Source organism: Coregonus lavaretus (assembly GCF_964263955.1).
Source record: "Coregonus lavaretus genome assembly, contig: HAP1_SCAFFOLD_1280, whole genome shotgun sequence".
Lineage (NCBI taxonomy): Eukaryota > Metazoa > Chordata > Actinopteri > Salmoniformes > Salmonidae > Coregonus > Coregonus lavaretus.
The window spans coordinates 84,764-103,408 of NW_028157062.1; the positions used below are offsets into that span (position 1 = coordinate 84,764).

General features: G+C 44.3%; 1 protein-coding gene across 1 annotated transcript in view; it reads right to left on the reverse strand.

Annotated features, from left to right (window-relative positions):
* The window catches only part of LOC311125846 (elongation factor-like GTPase 1), a 95,023-nt gene that overhangs the window by 55,816 nt on the left and 20,562 nt on the right, over nucleotides 1-18,645 (reverse strand). The window contains exons 12-14 of the mRNA XM_084199875.1: nucleotides 11,501-11,662; nucleotides 11,137-11,305; nucleotides 9,601-9,739 (exon numbers count right to left, since the gene is read on the reverse strand). Of these exons, the coding sequence (XP_084056001.1) occupies nucleotides 9,601-9,739; nucleotides 11,137-11,305; nucleotides 11,501-11,662 (470 nt within the window). The remainder of the gene's footprint in view (nucleotides 1-9,600; nucleotides 9,740-11,136; nucleotides 11,306-11,500; nucleotides 11,663-18,645) is intronic.

Here is an 18,645-nt window from a genome sequence, read left to right on the forward strand (position 1 = left end):
CGGACTATACCAGACTGTATTGGACTATACCGGACTATACCAGACTATACCAGACTGTATTGGACTATACCAGACTGTATTGGACTATACCAGACTGTACCGGACTATACCAGACTGTACTGGACTATACCGGGGTGTACCGGACTATACCGGGGTGTACCGGACTATACCAGACTGTACTGGCCTATAGCGGGGTGTATTGGGCTATACCGGTGTGTACTGGACTATACCGGTGTGTACTGGACTATACCGGTGTGTACTAGACTATACTGGTTTATGTTGTCAGAGCGGTGGTGTGGTGTGATGTGGTTGAGATCAGATCAGTGCACACCCTCCCTACTGCTCAACAGATCTGAGTCGACTCTCCTCTCACCGCTGGCAGCGTGGCTCAGGTCTAACGCAAGACAAATTTTTTCATAAAGCTGCCTGGCGTTGAATCAGCTTCATTCATTCTACTGCCGCTTTCTCTCTCTTTTCTTTCTCTGCGGAGCGACCACTTGGAAGTTGGACGACGACATCAAACCCTCTTTCTTTGCTAGGTTTCTATACAGCTGGTTCCCATTGTGGTGTGATGAAAGTTTGCATGTGTGTGCGTGTGTGTGTGTGTGTTTGATTCTGCCCGCATCTCTAACCGGAGCGACAAACTATTGGCGTTTACTAGATAAACATTAAACACAAAAGACATCTTCTACTTGGCACCGATGTAATCATGGCGTTATCCCACTCTGGTCTGATGAAACCAAGATTGAACTCTTCAGCATGAATGCCAAGCATCACGTCTGGAGGAAACCTGGCACCATCCCTTCGGTGAAGCATTGTGGTGGAAGCATCATGCTGTGGAGATGTTTTTCAGCGGCAGGGACTGGGAGACTAGTCAGGATCGAGGCAAAGATGAACGTAGCAAAGTACAGAGAGATCTTTGATGAAAACCTGCTCCAGAGCGGGGCGAAGGTTCGCCTTCCAACAGGACAACGATCCTAAGCACACGGTCAAGACAACGCAGGAATGGTTTCGGGACAAATCTCTGAATGTCCTTGAGTGGCCCAGCCAGAGCCCGGACTTCAACCCGATCGAACATCTCTGGAGAGACCTGAAAAAAGCTGTGCAGCGACGCTCCCCATCCAACCTGACAGAGCTTGAGACGATCTGCAGAGAAGAATGAGAGAAACTCTCCAAATACAGGTGTGCCAAGCTTGTAGCGTCATACCCACGAAGACTCAAGGCTGTAATCGCTGCCAAAGGTGCTTCAACAAAGTATTGAGTAAATGTTCTGAATACTTACCTAAATGTGATCAATAAATTAGCAAACACTTATAAAAACCTTGTTGTGCTTTGTCATTATGGGGTATTGTATGTAGATTGATGAGGCAAAAAACAATGTAATACATTTTAGAATAAGGCTGTAACGTAACAAAATTAGGAAAAAGTCAAGGGGTCTGAATACTTTCCGAATGCACTGTATATAACACAATACACAGGGCATGACATAAAACAAAGAGGCATCATCAGAGAGGCAGTTTTACACTCCTTGATCTCTAAAATGGCATCGACATCTCAGATCATAAAAGCTTACTGTCATATAATATCAAATATCAGCAAGGGGTGTGTGTGTGAGTGGATTCTAATGTCAGAGTTAAACGGTGATGGGAGGTCTTCATTTCCTGAATCCGTTTGCTCCAACAGCTGGAAGGAAAGAGAGGAGAGAGCTCCACACAATGGCTCTACAGTAGGCTTCTTTTCCTTTGTGTGTGTGTGTGTGTGTGTGTGTGTGTGTGTGTGTGTGTGTGTGTGTGTGTGTGTGTTTGTATGTGTATGTGATGTGGTGATTTCTACCGGGGTGGTATAGGTCTGATTCTTGTTTAGGGGAGACATCTTTGAGTGGGTCTCTCTCACACACACACAGAGCTTGCTTTGTCATGTGGTCCGTGCCGTGTGTGTGCCGTCATGTGGTGGGGATTATTAGTCTCCGATATCAGACGCAGGCACGCGGGTCCTTTACCCTCTCCAGCCAACTCTTCCACCCATCAGAGAATAAGGAGGTTCTAATCAGGACCACAGCCTGGCTGGGTTTACACACTGACGTTTCAACAGTCTCTACCCTCGCCCACACTCAACTACCAGGAGAGGACATGATGGTTCCCACATGGCCAACTCTGCGTGTGTGTTGTGTTGTTTGTGTGTGTGTTTCCACATGGATAACTGTCCTATTAAACAGTCACTTGGTTAGATTTTCTATACGCTAAACAGTATTACTCACAATATTAAAATGCAGGATCATTTATTTTCACCATGTCCAAGAAAATAGCATCCATCATAGAATTACGTATAGAACACTAGAATGGACATTGGTATCCTAGCAATATGACAAACAATCGTCCATCTTGGTCAGGAAAACTTGATAAAGGAGCTGATCAAATATGTTAAGATGCAAAACAAAACAATGTATTTGTAGAAACATTCAATTCTCAGATCTCTATTGTGTCCATTATCCAAGCAGATTTGGAAAAAACAGTACGATAATGCATTGGGCACCATGCAATCAATACATGCAGTACCCCCATTCAAGAGGCACTTCCACACATCCCAAATAGAACACTATTACCTATCTAGTGCACTCTATGGGCCCTGGTCAAAAGCAGTGCAGAAAATAGGAGATAGGGTACCATTTGGGAAGCAAACCTGGCTCCTCAGCAGACAAAATAAGTGTCCCATAGCGCTTTATAGACTTGTAATGACCTGCACATAGATAACATGATGATAGCTTCATACGAGACGCACTCAGCGGATCCTTAATGTAGAGTCCCAAATGGCACCCTATTCCCTACATAGCACACTACTTTTAACCAATGGCAGTGTACTATATAGGGAATAGGGTGCTATTAGAGTCGTGGCCTTAGTTCCAACACCAAGCCACTCTGAAATCCATTTACTATCTATTGATGAGATGGATGTGTAGCCTGGTGCTGACAGGACAACTACATTATGAACTAGATGTGTAGCCTAGTGCTGACAAGACAACTACATGATGAACTGGATGTGTAGCCTGGTGCTGACAGGACAACTACATTATGAACTGGATGTGTAGCCTAGTGCTGACAAGACAACTACATGATGAACTGGATGTGTAGCCTGGTGCTGACAGGTCAACTCCATTATGAACTGGATGTGTAGCCTGGTGCTGACAGGACAACTACATTATGAACTGGATGTGTAGCCTAGTGCTGACAAGACAACTACATGATGAACTGGATGTGTAGCCTGGTGCTGACAGGACAACTACATTATGAACTGGATGTGTAGCCTAGTGCTGACAAGACAACTACATTATGAACTGGATGTGTAGCCTGGTGCTGACAGGACAACTACATTATGAACTGGATGTGTAGCCTAGTGCTGAAAAGACAACTACATGATGAACTGGATGTGTAGCCTGGTGCTGACAGGTCAACTACATTATGAACTGGATGTGTAGCCTGGTGCTGACAGGACAACTACATTATGAACTGGATGTGTAGCCTAGTGCTGACAAGACAACTACATGATGAACTGGATGTGTAGCCTGGTGCTGACAGGTCAACTACATTATAAACTGGATGTGTAGCCTAGTGCTGACAAGACAACTACATTATGAACTGGAAGTGTAGCCTGGTTCTGACAGGACAACTACATTATGAACTGGATGTGTAGCCTGATGCTGACAGGACAACTACATTATGAACTGGATGTGTAGCCTGGTGCTGACAGGTCAACTACATTATGAACTGGATGTGTAGCCTAGTGCTGACAAGACAACTACATGATGAACTGGATGTGTAGCCTAGTGCTGACAAGACAACTACATGATGAACTGGATGTGTAGCCTGGTGCTGACAGGTCAACTACATTATGAACTGGATGTGTAGCCAGGTGCTGACAGGACAACTACATTATGAACTGGATGTGTAGCCTAGTGCTGACAAGACAACTACATGATGAACTGGATGTGTAGCCTGGTGCTGACAGGTCAACTACATTATAAACTGGATGTGTAGCCTAGTGCTGACAAGACAACTACATTATGAACTGGATGTGTAGCCTGGTGCTGACAGGACAACTACATTATGAACTGGATGTGTAGCCTGATGCTGACAGGACAACTACATTATGAACTGGATGTGTAGCCTGGTGCTGACAGGACAACTACATTATGAACTGGATGTGTAGCCTGGTGCTGACAGGTCAACTACATTATGAACTGGATGTGTAGCCTAGTGCTGACAAGACAACTACATGATGAACTGGATGTGTAGCCTGGTGCTGACAGGTCAACTACATTATGAACTGGATGTATAGCCTGGTGCTGACAGGACAACTACATTATGAACTGGATGTGTAGCCTAGTGCTGACAAGACAACTACATGATGAACTGGATGTGTAGCCTGGTGCTGACAGGTCAACTACATTATAAACTGGATGTGTAGCCTAGTGCTGACAAGACAACTACATTATGAACTGGATGTGTAGCCTGGTGCTGACAGGACAACTACATTATGAACTGGATGTATAGCCTGGTGCTGACAGGACAACTACATTATGAACTGGATGTGTAGCCTAGTGCTGACAAGACAACTACATGATGAACTGGATATGTAGCCTGGTGCTGACAGGTCAACTACATTATGAACTGGATGTGTAGCCTGGTGCTGACAGGACAACTACATTATGAACTGGATGTGTAGCCTGGTGCTGACAAGACAACTACATTATAAACTGGATGTGTAGCCTAGTGCTGACAAGACAACTACATTATGAACTGGATGTGTAGCCTGGTGCTGACAGGACAACTACATTATGAACTGGATGTGTAGCCTAGTGCTGACAAGACAACTACATTATGAACTGGATGTGTAGCCTGGTGCTGACAGGACAACTACATTATGAACTGGATGTGTAGCCTGGTGCTGACAGGACAACTCCATTATGAACTGGATGTGTAGCCTGGTGCTGACAGGTCAACTACATTATGAACTGGATGTGTAGCCTGGTGCTGACAAGACAACTACATTATAAACTGGATGTGTAGCCTAGTGCTGACAAGACAACTACATTATGAACTGGATGTGTAGCCTAGTGCTGACAAGACAACTACATTATGAACTGGATGTGTAGCCTGGTGCTGACAGGACAACTACATTATGAACTGGATGTGTAGCCTGGTGCTGACAAGACAACTACATGATGAACTGGATGTGTAGCCTAGTGCTGACAGGACAACTACATTATGAACTGGATGTGTAGCCTGGTGCTGACAGGTCAACTACATTATGAACTGGATGTGTAGCCTAGTGCTGACAAGACAACTACATGATGAACTGGATGTGTAGCCTGGTGCTGACAGGTCAACTACATTATAAACTGGATGTGTAGCCTAGTGCTGACAAGACAATTACATTATGAACTGGATGTGTAGCCTGGTGCTGACAGGACAACTACATTATGAACTGGATGTATAGCCTGGTGCTGACAGGACAACTACATTATGAACTGGATGTGTAGCCTAGTGCTGACAAGACAACTACATGATGAACTGGATGTGTAGCCTGGTGCTGACAGGTCAACTACATTATGAACTGGATGTGTAGCCTGGTGCTGACAGGACAACTACATTATGAACTGGATGTGTAGCCTGGTGCTGACAAGACAACTACATTATAAACTGGATGTGTAGCCTAGTGCTGACAAGACAACTACATTATGAACTGGATGTGTAGCCTGGTGCTGACAGGACAACTACATTATGAACTGGATGTGTAGCCTAGTGCTGACAAGACAACTACATTATGAACTGGATGTGTAGCCTGGTGCTGACAGGACAACTACATTATGAACTGGATGTGTAGCCTGGTGCTGACAGGACAACTCCATTATGAACTGGATGTGTAGCCTGGTGCTGACAGGTCAACTACATTATGAACTGGATGTGTAGCCTGGTGCTGACAAGACAACTACATTATAAACTGGATGTGTAGCCTAGTGCTGACAAGACAACTACATTATGAACTGGATGTGTAGCCTAGTGCTGACAAGACAACTACATTATGAACTGGATGTGTAGCCTGGTGCTGACAGGACAACTACATTATGAACTGGATGTGTAGCCTGGTGCTGACAAGACAACTACATGATGAACTGGATGTGTAGCCTAGTGCTGACAGGTCAACTACATTATGAACTGGATGTGTAGCCTGGTGCTGACAGGTCAACTACATTATGAACTGGATGTGTAGCCTAGTGCTGACAAGACAACTACATGATGAACTGGATGTGTAGCCTGGTGCTGACAGGTCAACTACATTATAAACTGGATGTGTAGCCTAGTGCTGACAAGACAATTACATTATGAACTGGATGTGTAGCCTGGTGCTGACAGGACAACTACATTATGAACTGGATGTATAGCCTGGTGCTGACAGGACAACTACATTATGAACTGGATGTGTAGCCTAGTGCTGACAAGACAACTACATGATGAACTGGATGTGTAGCCTGGTGCTGACAGGTCAACTACATTATGAACTGGATGTGTAGCCTAGTGCTGACAAGACAAGTACATTATAAACTGGATGTGTAGCCTAGTGCTGACAAGACAACTACATTATGAACTGGATGTGTAGCCTGGTGCTGACAGGACAACTACATTATGAACTGGATGTGTAGCCTAGTGCTGACAAGACAACTACATTATGAACTGGATGTGTAGCCTGGTGCTGACAGGACAACTCCATTATGAACTGGATGTGTAGCCTGGTGCTGACAGGACAACTCCATTATGAACTGGATGTGTAGCCTGGTGCTGACAGGTCAACTACATTATGAACTGGATGTGTAGCCTGGTGCTGACAAGACAACTACATTATAAACTGGATGTGTAGCCTAGTGCTGACAAGACAACTACATTATGAACTGGATGTGTAGCCTGGTGCTGACAGGACAACTACATTATGAACTGGATGTGTAGCCTGGTGCTGACAGGTCAACTACATGATGAACTGGATGTGTAGCCTAGTGCTGACAGGACAACTACATTATGAACTGGATGTGTAGCCTAGTGCTGACAAGACAACTACATTATGAACTGGATGTGTAGCCTGGTGCTGACAGGACAACTACATTATGAACTGGATGTGTAGCCTGGTGCTGACAGGACAACTCCATTATGAACTGGATGTGTAGCCTGGTGCTGACAAGACAACTACATTATGAACTGGATGTGTAGCCTAGTGCTGACAAGACAACTACATTATGAACTGGATGTGTAGCCTGGTGCTGACAGGACAACTACATTATGAACTGGATGTGTAGCCTGGTGCTGACAAGACAACTACATGATGAACTGGATGTGTAGCCTAGTGCTGACAGGACAACTACATTATGAACTGGATGTGTAGCCTGGTGCTGACAGGACAACTACATTATGAACTGGATGTGTAGCCTGGTGCTGACAGGTCAACTACATTATGAACTGGATGTGTAGCCTAGTGCTGACAAGACAACTACATGATGAACTGGATGTGTAGCCTGGTGCTGACAGGTCAACTACATTATAAACTGGATGTGTAGCCTAGTGCTGACAAGACAATTACATTATGAACTGGATGTGTAGCCTGGTGCTGACAGGACAACTACATTATGAACTGGATGTATAGCCTGGTGCTGACAGGACAACTACATTATGAACTGGATGTGTAGCCTAGTGCTGACAAGACAACTACATGATGAACTGGATGTGTAGCCTGGTGCTGACAGGTCAACTACATTATGAACTGGATGTGTAGCCTGGTGCTGACAGGACAACTACATTATGAACTGGATGTGTAGCCTAGTGCTGACAAGACAACGACATTATAAACTGGATGTGTAGCCTAGTGCTGACAAGACAACTACATTATGAACTGGATGTGTAGCCTGGTGCTGACAGGACAACTACATTATGAACTGGATGTGTAGCCTAGTGCTGACAAGACAACTACATTATGAACTGGATGTGTAGCCTGGTGCTGACAGGACAACTACATTATGAACTGGATGTGTAGCCTGGTGCTGACAGGACAACTCCATTATGAACTGGATGTGTAGCCTGGTGCTGACAGGTCAACTACATTATGAACTGGATGTGTAGCCTGGTGCTGACAAGACAACTACATTATAAACTGGATGTGTAGCCTAGTGCTGACAAGACAACTACATTATGAACTGGATGTGTAGCCTGGTGCTGACAGGACAACTACATTATGAACTGGATGTGTAGCCTGGTGCTGACAGGTCAACTACATGATGAACTGGATGTGTAGCCTGGTGCTGACAGGACAACTACATTATGAACTGGATGTGTAGCCTGGTGCTGACAGGTCAACTACATGATGAACTGGATGTGTAGCCTGGTGCTGACAGGACAACTACATTATGAATGGTCTTCTCCACGATAAGGGTGTTAGACAGCTGCTGTACAGTCCAGTCAACATGGCTAACGCATGTCTATTTCATAATGACCTCATAGTATAGGCAAAGCAAAAAGCTTCCCTTTCAGTAACTGAATGTAGAGATCTGCAAAGTGATTACACACACACACACAAAGTGATCACACACACACACAAAGTGATCACACACACACAAAGTGATCACACACTCCCATCTCCACAGAGGAACTCTAGAGCTCTGTCAGAGTGACCATCGGGTTCTTGGCCACCTTCCTGACCAAGGCCCTTCTCCCCCGATTGCTCAGTTTGGCCGGGCGGCCAGCTCTAGGAAGAGTCTTGGTGGTTCCAAACTTCTTCCATTTAAGAATGATGGAGGCCACTGTGTTCTTGTGGACCTTCAATGCAGCAGACATTTTTTGGTACCCTTCCCCAGATCTGTGCTTCGACACAATCCTGTCTCGGAGCTCTACGTACAATTCCTTCGACCTCATGGCTTGGTTTTTGCTCTGACATGCACCGTCAACTGTGTACCTTTCCAAATCATGTCCAATCAATTGAATTTACCACAGATGGACTCTAATCAAGTTGTAAAAACATCTCAAGAATGATCAATGGAAACAGGATGCACCATAGCTCAATTTCGAGTCTCATAGCAAAGGGTCTAAATACTTAGGTAAATAAGGTATTTCTGTTTGTTATATTTAATACATTTGCAAAAAAAATTTAACCTGTTTTAGCTTTGTCATTATGAGGTATTGTGTGTAGATTGCTGAGGATTTTTAATTTTTTTAATCCATTTTAGAATAAGGCTGTAATGTAACAAAATGTGGAAAAAGTCAAGGGGTCTGAATACTTACCCCCCCCACCAAAACAGGCAGAAATCTTTTCACTAAAAGGGCATGACCATCTTTTTCACAATTTCACAGTATTATTCCAACCTCATAGTGTGGAAATATATATAAAACACAGGAAAAATCACGTTTTTGACTGCACTGGGCCTTTAAAAGTACTCTGAAAGATATAACTTTCGTCTTTATTCATGCAGTAAAAATAACATTGAATAACACAAGTTAATGTCCTATTATGCATGAAACTTTCAAAAGACCATTCGCTACAAGTAGGTGTAGGTGTTTGAGTACGTACCCAGTACGTTTCCTGACGGCACCTCTTCTAGTTCCTCCAGCTCTCGGCCCATCAGCAGGTAGAGGCTGTCCATGGTGCAGCAGGCCAGGTGAGGGACAGGAGGGAGACAGTCACTCACACTAGTACTGCCCTCTGGGAGCTGACAGAGAGGGGGAGAGAGAGAGGAGAGGAAGATGGAGGGGAGCGAGAGAGAGAGACAGAGAGGGAGAGAGAGAGGAGAGGAAGATGGAGGGGAGAGAGAGAGAGAGACATAGAGGGAGAGAGAGAGAGAGAGAGAGAGAGAGAGAGAGCACAAAGTAAAATGCAGTGCTATCTGGCCCTAAATCGACAGTACACCGTGGCTAACTATTTGACCATGGTTACTGATCAAAACCTTAGAAAAACCTTGACAAAGTACAGGCTTAGTGAGCACAGCCTTGCCATTGAGAAGGGTAGACACAGGAAAACCTGGCTCCCTGTAGAGGAAAGGCTGTGCAACCACTGCACCACAGCAGAACCTGAGACAGAGCTGCATTTCCTGACAAAATGTAAAAAATATAAAACAATTAGTGTGTGTCATTTCCCCAAATTTGAAACAGTTTTTCAAGGTTTCAAAGACCTCTCTGATGAGAATAGGCTACCCGTCCTGTTGGGGGAGGACACAGAGAGCTGTGGGTTGGCAGCACACTACATTGCTGCCTGCCATAAGATGAGGGACAGTGTCTGACAGACCAACCAACCTGCACTGTCCTCTATATTGTTATTGTTCAATGGTTATTTTGACCCTTGGTTATTGTTGTTACTGTTGTCCCGTTGACAATATTGATTATTATTATTTTAATTATGTTAATAGTGTAAATATCCAAAGTAAGCTTTGGCAATATGTACATTGTTACGTCATGCCAATAAAGTGACTTTAATTGAGAGAGAGAGAGAGAGAGAGAGAGAGCATTGTTGGTTAAGGGCTTGTAAGTAAGCATTTCACGGTAAGGTTGTATTCCTGTTGTATTCGGCGCATATGAAAAATAAAATGTGATTTGATTTGAGAAAGAAAGAAAGAGAGAGCGAAACAGAGAGAGAAAATGTGATCTCTAGAGCATTAGAGCCAATCATCCAGTACATTGGTAGTGTGATATTGGATTGGCAAAGCAATAACTATATTGTTTGTTAGTAGTACTGCTATTGGAGCCAGGAGGGACGAGGCATCAATAATAAAAGGACTCCCTATATAGTGCACTACTTTTGACCAGGCCCCAGAGGCACACAGCCCTCATCATAGAAGTCAATGGTTATCTTTAACCTTGGAACACACATCTTGAGACAGAAACAAACACGCAGAACCTTTATGATTGTTGCTCTTTGAACAAATAGCATTTGGGTTCATCTTTTGAACAGTAATTGTTTTGTCCAGGGAATATTGCAAATTGAGCAGAAAATGGGTTTTGTGCCTCTGCAGTGTGTGTGTGTGCGTGCGTATCTGCATGCCTGAGTGTGCCTGAGTGTGTGTGTGTGTGTGCCTGAGTGTGTGTGTGTGTCTGTAAGTGTGTACATCTTTACCATGCGCAGGCCTTGTGCAGGGTCGTACTTGGGCCCCAGCACAAACACCTTCTGTCCTCTACGGACCACCCCGCTGTAGACTCTGGCGAAGGCTACAAACGTCTCCTTCCCCTCCTCCTCCGGTTTAGCCTTCAGAGGCAGGGCCTGCATCTGGCCTGAGACACCCTCACTACCTGCATGTCAAGGAAGACAATGGAGACACACACATTGGTATCAGTGGTATCATCATGAAGATAGTGGTTATTGGTACTGGCCAGAGCTTCCACATTACTAGGAAAAGGCTAGGGGTTGGGGTTTTAGCAAGGTACGATGGGAGGGAGGGAGGGAGGGAAAGAGATAGAGAGAGATACAGAGAGATAGACACTTGCCTATGCTGCTGTCTCCACCAGGGGTGGTTGCGGGTGTTGTACTTCCTGAGTGGGCATTTCCCTCCCCGCTTTCCGTCTGCTGATTGGCTGCCAGTCTCTCAGTGTGTCTCTGTCTGGCCAGCTCCCTGCGCTGGGCCATCTCCTCCTGGGTCAACGGCCTGTAGACACACACACACAAACACACAAGCCAGGGTCCTCCTGTTCAGTAGGTGGAAAATGTTTTGAAAATGTTCCGTTGCAAAACGTTTTGCTACAGTGTGCCCTACTGAACACTGTCCATGGTTTGGGCCAATGACTACACATGATATTAGACATGACACATCAAAAAGAAATGTAACAACCCACTAAACCAAGTCTTTCTAGCAGGGTAGCATAGCCTAGAAGCTAGCACCGCTCTGTTTTATTTGATTCTGCCTTTATTTAACCAGAGAAGTCACATTGAGACTTACATCTCTTTGCAGCACTCCAATCTGGGATTAAAATGATTAATAGGAATAAAATGATCTAGTATCAAGCCTGTGGTTGTGGCTATGGACTGCGTCCCAAATGGCACCCTATTCCATATTTGGTACACTACTTCAAATCAAATCAAAAGTTTATTGGTCGCGTACACAGTTTTGCAGATGTTATCACAGGTGAAGCGGAATGCTTGTGTTTCTAGCTCCAACAGTGCAACAATATCTAGCAACACACACATAATCCCCAAAATTATAATAATAGAAAACAAGAAATGAAGACCTATCAGAATGAGCAATGTTAGAGTCCGGAATACATATACACTACCGGTCAAAAGTTTTACAACACCTACTCATTCAAGGGTTTTTCATAATTTTTTACTATTTTCTACATTGTAGAATAATATCGAAGACATCAAAACTATGAAATAACACAAATGGAATCACGTAGTAACCAAAAAATTGTGTTAAACAAATCCAAATATGTTTTATATTTGAGATTCTTCAAATAGCCACCCTTTGCCTTGATGACAACTTTGCACGCTCAAGGCATTCTCTCAACCAGCTTCATGAGGTAGTAACCTGGAATGCATTTCAATTAACACGTGCCTTCTTAAAAGTTAATTTGTGGAATTTCTTTCCTTCTTAATGCGTTTGAGCCAATCAGTTGTGTTGTGACAAGGTAGGGGGGGTATACAGAAGATAGCCCTATTTGGTAAAAGTCCATATTATGGCAAGAACAGCTCAAATAAGCAAAGAGAAACGACAGTCCATCATTTAAGACATGAAGGTCAGTCAATATGGAACATTTCAAGAACTTTGAAAGTTTCTTCAAGTGCAGTCACAAAAAACAATCAAGCGCTATGATGAAACTGGCCCTCATGAGGATCGCCACAGGAATGGAAGACCCAGAGTTACCTCTGCTGCAGAGGATAAGTTCATTAGAGTTCCAGCCTCAGAAATTGCAGCCCAAATAAATGCTTCACAGAGATCAAGTAACAGACACATCTCAACATCAACTGTTCAGAACAGACTGTGTGAATCAGGCCTTCATGGTCCAATTGCTGCAAAGAAACCACTACTAAAGGACACCAATAAGAAGAAGAGAGTCCAAACTGGAGATTTTTTGTTCCAACCGCCGTGTCTTCGTGAGACGTGGTGTTGGTGAACGGATGATCTCCGCATGTGTATTTCCCACTGTAAAGCATGGAGGAGGAGGTGCGGAGGTGCTTTGCTGGTGACACTGTCTGTGATTTATTTAGAATTCAAGGCACACTTAACCAGCATGGCTACCACAGCATTCTGCAGCGACACGCCACCCCATCTGGTTTGGGCTTAGTGGGACTATCATTTGTTTTTCAACAGGACAATGACCCAACACACCTCCAGGCTGTGTAAGGGCTATTTTACCAAGAAGGAGAGTGATGGAGTGCTGCATCAGATGACCTGGCCTCCACAATCCCCCGACCTCAACCCAATTGAGATGGTTTGGGATGAGTCGGACAGCAGAGTGAAGAAAAAGCAGCCAACAAGTGCTCAGCATATGTGGGAACTCCTTCAAGACTGTTGGAAAAGCATTCCAGGTGAAGATGGTTGAAAGAATGCCAAGAGTGTGCAAAGCTGTCATCAAGCAAAAGGGTGGATATTTGAAGAATCTCAAATATAACATATATTTTGATTTGTTTAACACTTTTTTGTTTACTACATGATTCCATATGTGATTTTCATAGTTTTGATGTCTTCACTATTATTCTGCAATGTAGAAAATAGTAAAAAATAAAGAAAAACCCTTGAATTAATATATATAGTATATTTGTATATGTGAATGGTGTGCACAGACAGTATGGACAGTATGTGAATAGAAAAGGTGTGTACAGCAATAGTTATATGGCACTAGGGCTCTGGTCAAAAGTAGTGCACTAGGGAATAGGGTGCCATTTGGGATGTCAGGAGGTCAGGTTTGTACCTCAAACTACCATTTCCTGTCATCACATTATGGTTAACTTCCCTCACTGAGAAACTATGTTCTAATTACCTACCGACGATGGAAAATATGCAAAGGTTAAATTTGACCAATTACGACAACATAGGTGGTGCCTCCGGGCCAAGCTGGAAAAACAGAATAACAATTACTCTAAAATTGCTCTGGTCGCCACAAACCCATGGCACGTGGGGGTGTCGTTTGAAATCGCACCCTGCAGAGTCATTGCGGTGAGTGGTGTGTGTGTGTGTGTATGTGTGTGTGAGAGAGCTTCAAAGCGACCATAGTGACTACATCGATACAGCTGGAAGCCATGATTGACAGCAGTGGCCGTCCACACAAGTTAAGCTCCCTGATGACCGACCGCTTACGCTATCCCCTAATTTTAGGTTTAGTCCAAAATGGCACCCTATTCCCTATATAGTGCACTAATTTTTACCAGGGCCCATATGGAATAGGGTGCCATTTGGGATACATCCTAAGAATAAAACAAGCTCTGCTGATTCACAATGACTATAGGGGGGGGGGGGGGGCAGGTTGATTACGTTTTGTATAAATTAGACAAAAACGGGCCTAAACGAATACAGGCTTTCCAAGAAGACCGCAACATGGGAGAAATTGAACAATGTACTGTACTGAAGGACTACTTGTGGAATGCTGCTAAGCTCTGACTTCTGCTTTTAGTGTGAGTGTGACTCCTTATGCAATTTGTAACCCTACACACACACACACACACTCTTTCGAACAACACACATACAGTGCCTTCGGAAAGTATTCAGACCCCTTGACTTTTTCCACAATTTGTTACGTTACAGCATTATTCTAAAATTGATTAAATAAATAATAATCCTCATCAATCTACACACAATACCCCATAATGACAAAGCGAAAACAGGGTTTTAGACATTTTTGCTAATGTATTAGAATTCAAAAACAGAAATACCTTATTTACATAAGTAAAAATATCTACAGCATTGAAGGTCCCCAAGAACACAGTGGCAACCATCTCTGCAGCACTCCACCAATCAGGCCTTTATGGTAGATTGACCAGACAGACGGAAGCCACTCCTCAGTAAAAGGCACATGACAGCCTGTTTGGAGTTTGTCAAAAGGCACCTAAAGACTCTCAGACCATGAGAAACAAGATTTTCTGGTCTGATGATAGCAAGACTGAACTCTTTGGCCTGAATGCCAAGCGTCACGTCTGGAGGTACGTCCTGGTACCATCCCTACGGTGAAGCATGGTGGTGGCAGCATCATGCTGTGGGGATGTTTTTCAGCTGCTGGGGACTGGGAGACTAGTCAGGATCGAGGCAAAGATGAACGGAGCAAAGTACAGAGAGATCCTTGATGAGAACCTGCTCCAGAGCTCAGGATCTCAGACTGGGCGAAGGTTCACCTTCCAATAGGACAACGACCCTAAGCACACAGCCAAGACAACACAGGAATGGCTTCGGGACAAGTCTCTGAATGTCCTTGAGTGGCCCAGACAGAGCCCGGACTTGAACCCGATCGAACATCTCTGGAGAGACCTGAAAATAGCTGTGCAGCAACGCTCCCCATCCAACCTGAAAGAGCTTGAGACTATCTGTACAGAAGAATGGGAGAAACTCCCCAAATATAGGTGTGCCAAGCTTGTAGCGTCATACCCAAGAAGACTCGAGGCTGTAATCACTGCCAAAGGTGCTTCAACAAAGTACTGAGTAAAGGGTCTGAATACATAATGCTTTGTCATTATGGGGTATTGTGTCTAGATTGATGAGGAAATAAACCAATTTTATTAACTTTAGAATAAGGCTTTAACGTAACAAAATGTGGAAAAAGTCAAGGGGTCTGGATAATTTTCCGAATGCACTGTGCATACCTGCGTGCACTGCACACACACACTCATGCAAAAGAGTTTAGTCTTGCTAGTCTCCCGAGTGGCGCAGTGGTCTAAGGCACTGCATCGCAGTGCTAGCTGTGCCACTAGAGATCCTGGTTCGAATCCAGGCTCTGTCGTAGCCGGCCGCGACTGGGAGACCCATGGGGCAGCGCACAATTGGCCCAGTGTCGTCCAGGGTAGGGGAGGGAATGGCCGGCAGGGATATAGCTCAGTTGGTAGAGCATGGCGTTTGCAACGCCAGGGTTGTGGGTTCAATTCCGATGGGGGGCCAGTATTAAAAAGAATGTATGCACTCACTAACTGTAAGTCGCTCTGGATAAGAGCGTCTGCTAAATGACAATAAAAATAAAATAATAAAAAATAAAAAAACACACACACACACACTCTCTCATCACCCTCTTATTCCATTTCACCAGAGATTCACTTATTTCCTCGACGTTCAACAATTCCATCCCGTTGCATTTATAAGCATACTGCGTAGCTACATTCTTTAACAAAGCGACCACAGCGGAGCTGCAGTGTTTTTCTAGATGAGGTCAAATCAGTCGCTCATGGGCAATAATGGGAAAGACATGCGTTGTGGTCTCTGGCCTCCGTTGCTGTGGTTATAAAGTAATGGCTTCGCAAGCTTCTCAACATTAAAGCAGGTTTCTCTCAAAACCACAAGCCTTTAAAGTGTGTTATAAGCTGTGTGTGTGTGTGTGTAAAAACTATTTTTTGAATATGTGGAAAACGAGACAATATATTGATACTAAAGCTGTTGGCGAAACAGACTTCATCAGCATCGTACCATGCTGAGGATTTTGATTGCAGTGTCTTTCCATTTTAGGAGGGCATAAAAATGTCTCGAGAGCACAATGTGTATTTGCTTTCTGCGTTGACATCAGCCCTTCATCCATACTGGAACGCTTTGGATGGTTGGTTGAAGTCTGACTTTGCTTCTTAGTCTTTGCGCTGCATGTGCTATTGGGATAAACTTCAAATTCTGCTTTTGTCCCACTTGCAAGATTCTACAGGAATTGAAAACAGAATATATTGGTTTTCAGTCTTTTGTAAATTGGTTCATTTGTTAAGTCAACAGTCTTGTTGTTCCATGATGAAACTTTCCAAGTTCTGTTACAGATATTTTGCTAACTCTTATAAATTATGAAACAATGAGTTTACAGGATGACTGCTGCCTTGATAAAAAAACATATATCATAGCACATCTATGTTCCTTATACTGTTAATAAGAGAGGGATGTTTTAGTGTGTGTGTGTTTGTGTGTGTCTTTGTGTTGTGCATGCGTATGTGTGTGTATTCTGCCTACCAACTGGCCAGAGCCATTAATAAAATCCACTGACATCACCAGCCAATCAGACGTGAGGACATTTAAACACCAGGTCAAGACTGTTTGGAGAGAGAGAGAGGTCAGAGAGAGAAGGAGAGAGAGAGGGAGAGAGGTCAGAGAATGAGAGGGAGAGAGAGAGAGGGAGAAACGTCAGAGAACGAGAGGGAGAGAGAGAGGTCAGAGAACCAGGGGAAGAGAGAGAGAAGGAGAGAGAGAGAGAGAGAGAGAGAGAGAGAGAGAGAGAGAGAGAGAGAGAGAGGTCAGAATGAGGGGGGAGAGAGAGAGAGAGAGGGAAAAAGAGAGGTCAGATAACGAGAGAGAGAGAGGTCAGAGAACGAGAGAGAGACGTCAGAGAACAAGGGGGAGAGAGCGAGTGAGAGAGAGAGGTCACAGAACGAGAGGGAGAGAGAGAGAGGTCACAGAACGAGAGGGAGAGAGAGGTCACAGAACGAGAGGGAGAGAGGTCACAGAACGAGAGGGAGAGAGGTCACAAAACGAGCGGGAGAGAGGTCACAAAACGAGAGGGAGAGAGAGGTCACAGAACGAGAGGGAGAGAGAGAGCGAGGTCAGAGAACGAGAGGGAGAGAGGTCACAGAACGAGAGGGAGAGAGAGGGAGTCAGAACGAGAGGGAGAGAGAGTCAGAGAACGAGAGGGAGAGAGAGTCAGAGAACGAGAGGGAGAGAGAGTCAGAGAACGAGAGGGAGAGAGTCTCAGAACGAGAGGGAGAGAGAGTCAGAGAACGAGAGGGAGAGGTCACAGAACGAGAGGGAGAGAGAGGTCACAGAACGAGAGGGAGAGAGAGGTCAGAGAATGAGGAGAGAGAGAGTCAGAGAATGAGAGGGAGAGAGGTCACAGAACGAGAGGGAGAGAGAAACAGAAAGAGAGAGAGAAAGAACGTGGTGTAGAGAGAAATAGAAACAGAAAGAGAGAAATTGCCCTCATACTCCTACGAGCAGTCTCAGAACTACTACTGAGACCTAAATTGATGATGGGTGCCATGGTAACAAAGCATAACCATAGCTGTGGAGGCATGTAGGAGTGTCAGCCAGGAACCCCCTGAAGCTAAATCAGAAAGAGAAACTGAAAGAGAGGAGAGAGAGAGAGAGAGAGAGATAGAGAAGGGAAATAGACACACACTATAGTATCTGAAACAGCCAAAAAAAGGAAATTGTTCAAAGTGTCTGCATTGACACGACAGGCTATTCATGTAAAACACAAACATGTACCATCTGCAACAGACTACTCATAAACATATAAAATATCATATAAAATATACCTGATATTTGTACTGTACATTTGGCATATACAACCTAACACCACCAGTCAAAGGTAGTGCACTATATACCAAAGCCGATCCCAGATCTGTCCCAAATGTGTGTCAAGAGAAACAAGACACAGATGCTTTGGTATTTGTAGTTCTTAACATTAGGGACCAGGGGTTTTCCTGGTCAGGTTACAACTCTGGGCCTGTATTTATCAAGCGTCTCAG